Source organism: Chrysochloris asiatica, unplaced genomic scaffold (genome assembly GCF_000296735.1).
Source record: "Chrysochloris asiatica unplaced genomic scaffold, ChrAsi1.0 scaffold00214, whole genome shotgun sequence".
NCBI classification, from domain to species: domain Eukaryota; kingdom Metazoa; phylum Chordata; class Mammalia; order Afrosoricida; family Chrysochloridae; genus Chrysochloris; species Chrysochloris asiatica.
The window spans coordinates 3,530,196-3,536,195 of record NW_006408732.1 but is presented as its reverse complement, the minus strand read 5'-3'; the positions used below and the strand labels follow the sequence as shown (position 1 = coordinate 3,536,195).

Below are 6,000 nucleotides of genomic sequence, written 5' to 3'. Positions count from 1 at the left end.
ATATATTATCTTTTTGATGTGTTGCTGAAGTCTGTTGGCTAGTATTTTGTTGAGAATTTTTGCATAAAACTGTGAAAGAAAACAACTGCCAACCAAGCATTGTCTACCCAGAAAAATTTTCTATCAAATAAGACAGCAAAATTAGAGCATTCCCAGATAAACAGAAATGTAAAGAATTTGTAAAAACCAGATCAACCATATAAAAGAAATACTAAAGGTAGTTCATTAGACAGAAAACCAATAATGGCAGACAATCTGAGATTTACATCCTTATATCCATGACAGTATCACACAGAAGGCAACCCAGATATAGAAGTATTCAAAGTAAAACAAACCTACAAGACTGAAAATATAGAACCAGAGATAACCAGTTTGTAACAGCCAAGAAAAAAAAAAAAGCCCATAAAGTAGAAAAAAAGGAAATAATGTTGCTACAAAACTTCCAAATAAAGTAGAAATCAAGTAGATTGCAAAAAATAAATAAAGAGAAATCTAACCATAACCTTAAAACTAGACCAAGCCTTCCTTACTCCTAGTCCCAGCCCAACTCCTACCCCTAATACTATCCCTGTTCTTAACTGTAACTGTAACATTAAACAGTCCTAGGGAGTCCTGGTGTGGCACTATCAGATAAGCACTGGACCACAAGTTGGTTTGAATTGCAAGACTAGTGGTTCAAATTCACCAGCCACTCCTTAGAAACCCTATGCAGAGTAGCTATGGGTCAAAACCAACCCAACAACACTTAGCTACAAGGCCTCGCCTAGACCTAGCTATAGTCCTAATCCTAACTTCTTATTCCTATTCACCTCCCACAAAAAAATCTCTTAATAATAAAATCTATCACTAAATTATTCATATAAAAATAATTCACTTCTTCAGCACTGATTTTGAAGCTTAGAACCACACTTGCAAGGCATAACAGCCAAAGCTTCCATATGTTTTTCCCATCATGTTCTGACTTCTTCATTCACAGTATCACTTGTGAATCTTTTCTTCCCAGGTTCCTGCAACTTGCTTAGCCCTTAACAATAGGCAGATAACAAGTTCACCTGGAATAAGAGTTGTTCTACTGATAAGAGTTCTTAATGTAAAGAGTGTTTTCCTTCCCAATCAAGCTTTTTAGTCGGGAGTATATACTGCCAGCTGTTCTGCGGGAGAAAGATGAGGCTTTCTGCTCCCGTAAAGATTTATAGCCTCAGAAACCCTGTACAGGGTCGCTATGAGTCGGAACCAACTCCATGGCACATAACAACAACATATTAGGTACCTAGGCTTACCATAACAATGTACCACAAACTGAATGACATTTACAAAAAAATTGTATTCTCTCATCGCTCTGAAGGGTTGTTGTTCTTAAGTGACATCCAGTCAGTTTCAACTCATGTTGTTGTTGTTAAGTGCCATTGAGTCGGTACTGACTCGTAGAGACCCTATGTACAAAAGAACAAAACATTGCTCGGTCCTGTGCCAACCTCACAATCATTGCTACGCCTGATCCCATTACTTCTGCAACTGTGCCAATCTGTCTCACTGGGAGTCTTCCTCTTTTTCTCTGACCCTCCACTTTACCAAACATGATATGCTTCTCCAGTGAATGGTACCTCTTGATAATATGTCCGAAGAATGAAAGACAATATGTGGCCTTTCTGGGTTCCAAGGAGCACTCTGGCTGTACTTCTTCCAATACAGATTGGTTTGTTCTTTTGGCAGTCCATGGTACTTTTAATTTTCGCCTCCAACACCAAATGCATCGATTCTTCTATAGTCTTTCTTATTCATTGCCCAACTTTCACATACATATGAGGTTATTGAAAATACCATGGTTTGGGTCAGACACACCTTAGTTCTCAAGCTGACATCTTTGCACTGGAACATTTTAAAGAGATCTTGTGCAATAGATTTGCCTAATGCAATAATATGTCGTTTGGTTTCTTGACTGCTGCTTCCATGAGAGTTGATGGTTAATCCGAGCAAAATGAAATCTCACAACTTCAATCTTGTCTCCATTTCTATGGATGTTGTTTATTGATCCAGTGGTGAGGATTTTTGTTTTCTTTACATTGATGTTCAACCCATAGAGAAGGTCTTTTATCTTCATCAGTCAGTATTTTAAGTCCTCTTCGTTTTCAGCAAGCATATCGCAAGTTGTTAATGAGTCTTCCTCCAATCCTGATGCCATGTTTTTCTTCATATAATCCAGCTTCTCAGATTATTTGCTCAGTTCAAGTCATAGCAACCCAGTATAGGATTTCCAAGGAATGGCTGGCGAGTTTAAACCACCCACCTTGTAGTCCAAACTGACCTTGTAGTCCTGTGCTTACACTACAGAGCCACACTGGGACTCTGCAGGGTGGTGGTGATGGTGGTTATGTGCCATGGAGTTGGTTCCCACTCATAGCGACCCTGTACAGGGTTTCCGAGGCTGTAAATTTTTACAAGAGCAGAAAGCCTCATCTTTCTCCCGCAGAACAGCTGGTAGTTTCGAACGACCCTGAGGTTAGCAGCCCGATTTGTAACTACTGTGCTACCAGAGCTGTGTAAAATCAAGGAATTGGCAAGGACATGATCCTTCCAGTGTCTCTAGGGAGAATCTTCCCAGAGCCTCTTTCCAGTTTCTGCTTCTTTCTTCATTTAGTGTTCTTGTAAGTCCATGTCTCATCTTCTTATAAGGATACAAGCCTTATTATATTAGAGACCCACTCTAGTCCAGTGTGACCTTACCTAAGCTAATGAAATCGGTAAGGACTCTATTTCCAAATAAGATTCCAGGATTTGGGAGACACAGTTTAACCAAGAAAGGAGTCTGGTGGCATTGTGGTATTGGTCTGCTAACAACTGTAAGATCAGTGGTTCAAAATCACCAGCTGCTCCAAGGAAAGAAGGTAAAGCTGTCTGTTCCCCTAGTCAAGATCTGCTGTCTTGGAAATCCTTTACAGAGTTGCTATGATTCAGAATCTTAGCAATGGCTGGGTATTCAACCAAGAAGTCTCTGGTTGGCTCAAATGGTTAAGCACTCAGCTAGTAATTTAAAGACTGGTGGTTCAAATCTACCCAAAAGCATGTCTGAATAAAGACATGATAGTCTGCTTCTGAGAGGTCCATTGAAAACCCTATGGGGCACAATTTGTCTCCGACACACATGGGGTTGCCATGTTGGGATCAACTCCACAACAGCTCGTTTTTTACCCAACAACTCCATGTCAGCAGACTCAGTTACTGTTGCTTATTCCTTCCCTCCACCACAGAGGCTGGGTTCCTGGATGACTTGGTCTACGACAGCACTGCCCTGGGTCCTGGCTTTGACCGCCCATTCCAGTTTGACCCCAGTGTGCGAGAGCTGAAGACCATCCAGCTCTACAAACACCTGAACCTGAAGAGCTGTGTCTGGACCTTTGATGCTTATTATGACATGACAGAGTTAATTGATGTCTGTGGAGGGTCTGTAACTGCTGACTTCCAGGTGGGTGCTCCATGTGCTTGTCTGAGGGCTGTGTGTACCTGGGTGTCATGCTTGCACTTGTCTGCTTTTGAAGAATTTCATTTAACATTTTGCATCTACTAGGTCCCAGCACTGAATTCACCACCTGGGGAGTGGACAAGAGAGACATTAGCAGCATCCTGGCTAAAGGAAACTTCAAAAGTTCTCTAAGTCAAATTACTGTGAACAAAAAATTACAGTCAGGCCTAGTCATTTATATCAAAGTCATAAGATTGTCTAGGCATTTAGATTTGTTACCTCTGGGTGTACTTTGGAAAGTCGAGAAGACGATTTGCATTTGAGGGTAGAGTTAGTACTAGAAAGATGTATTCTCTTCTGCCCCTGGGGAAATGAGCCGAGATTACTATAGTGCATCTGGGTGTCAAAAGACACAAAGAACAATGTCATCTGTAGCCTTGGAGTGAAATTATTGTTTCAAGTGTTTTGATTTCATACCTATTCCAAATTGACAATCCCTGTTAAAATAGACACTTTTTTTTAAAAAACAGATATTAAATATTAGTGACAATAGGACATTTTATGGCAAGAATTCAAACTCCTACAAGTTCACATATATCACAGTGCCAGTAAAGCCGGGCTAATCTCTTCTTGTGGGGCAGTGAATCCTAACTCAATTTTGAGCAGTTATCTCAAACAGCTAAAAATGACTCAAATACTTCCTCTTCATTTGCTTTCAGGTTTATCCATACCCAAGAACGGGGTTTGTAGAAGGAATTAGAGTAAGGAGAAGTATCTCTTGATGAAAATTTGCTTTGCTTTTTATGGGATGCCTCTCATTTTGTATACACTACCGCCCTCTACTGAATAGAATTTTAAGGCAAGTTTAGGGTTGCTTTCAGTATCTACATTTAAACAAATTACTGTCACCTGAAAATGAAAAACGAAGTGGTTTGTTCCTTTCCTGCCCCTTCAAAAATTAGTATTTGCTGCTTTCAGTTATTTTGCTTCAATTGCATTTTTTGCACATTTTTGTTCTGAATAAATTTCAAAGTCTCAAGGACAGGGATTTCTTATTGTATATCTTCTAGCCCTAAGGGAATACCAGAAAGAATACATCCACAGAAGTACTTCATTATTAATCTGTTTCTTTAAAAATAGTTGTAGAAGCTGATATGGCAGAAAGAGTATACAGAAGTAAGTCCTAGTTCAGAACTTTCGCTATCAAATATCAATAGATTAGATGAAACGTAATCCCTCTGAACCTCATCTGAAATTGTGACTGATAACCCTCATAAAATATATGGGAAGATATCTAGTATAAGAACTGGCACAAAATGCATATGCAGTAAATAACTGTCTTTTAAAAAAATAGGAAAAAAGATGTTATTACTGTTAAATGCTATTGAGTCGAATCCGACTCCTAGCAACCCTGTATAGGATTTCCAAGGAATGGCTGGTGAGTTTGCACCACTGATCTTGTGGTTCAAACTGAACTTGTGGTCCAGTGCCTTATCCTACTGTGGCATACCAGCACTCCAGTAAGTAATACCAAAAGAAGCCTGGTGACAGAATGGTTAAGCTTTTAGCTGACAGTTCAACCTTACCAACTGCTCTACAGGCAAAGGATAGGCAAGTCTCCTTCCATAAAGATGCCGAACCCAAAACCTACCACCACTGAGTCCATTTGGACTCATAGTAACCTGGTATAGAGTTTCCAAGGCTATAAAAGATGAACAGAAAGCCTCATCTTTCTCCTACAAAGTAGCTGGTGGGTTTGAACTGCCAACTTGTGGTTAGCGGTTCAGCACTTATCCTATAGTGTCACCAGGGTGCCTTTCCATAAAGATTGTAGCCTTGGAAATCCCATAGGGTGGTTATACTCTGTCTTATGGAGTCCTGCTGTAGCACTGCAGGATAAACACTGGACCGCAAGGTGAGTGGTTCAAACCCAACAGCCGCTCCTCAGAAACAGTTGTAGCATGGCTGTGAGTCAGAATTGACTTGCTAGCAGTGGAGTTAAGTATAATAAAAGAAACCCTGGTGGCACATTGGTTAAGTACTCAACTGCTTACTTAAAAGCCAGTGGTTCAAACCCACCAGAAGTTCTGCTGAAGAAAAAACCTGGCAATTGATCTTGAGAAGATTACAGCGTAGGAAACCCTGTAAGACAACAATACTATGTCATATGGAGCTGCTATGTCAGAATCAACATGACAACATACAACAAGTAATATCCTCAAGGTTAAAGGAGAATAAAAAGAAACAGAAGAGAAAAGTAATTTTTGAGCAAACTAGAGAATGTATTGGGGTTCTAATGTCAACATTTATAAAATTGGAACAACTGTATTTAGCAAAACCTGTATACTACGGAGAACATAGTATGAGGTCCAGAATAAACCGTGGGCATTTTCTCAAGAAAACAGATTAAGACCTTTCAGAAAGGGATTTTGATATGAATATGCAATTAGTAGTCTTTTGAAAACTTTGGCATCCAATTTTAAATCCCTGAAAAATTTGAATATGAAAGAAATATCTAAGCAAAATTAAGTTTTTGATGT

At 39.6% G+C, this 6,000-nt stretch overlaps 1 protein-coding gene across 1 annotated transcript in view; it reads left to right on the top strand.

The window, feature by feature from the left end:
- FRAS1 (Fraser syndrome 1) overlaps positions 1-6,000 on the top strand; it is a 797,189-nt gene that overhangs the window by 747,221 nt on the left and 43,968 nt on the right. Inside the window, exon 66 of the mRNA XM_006872899.1 lies at positions 3,249-3,463. Coding sequence (XP_006872961.1) covers positions 3,249-3,463 — 215 coding nt within the window. The remainder of the gene's footprint in view (positions 1-3,248; positions 3,464-6,000) is intronic.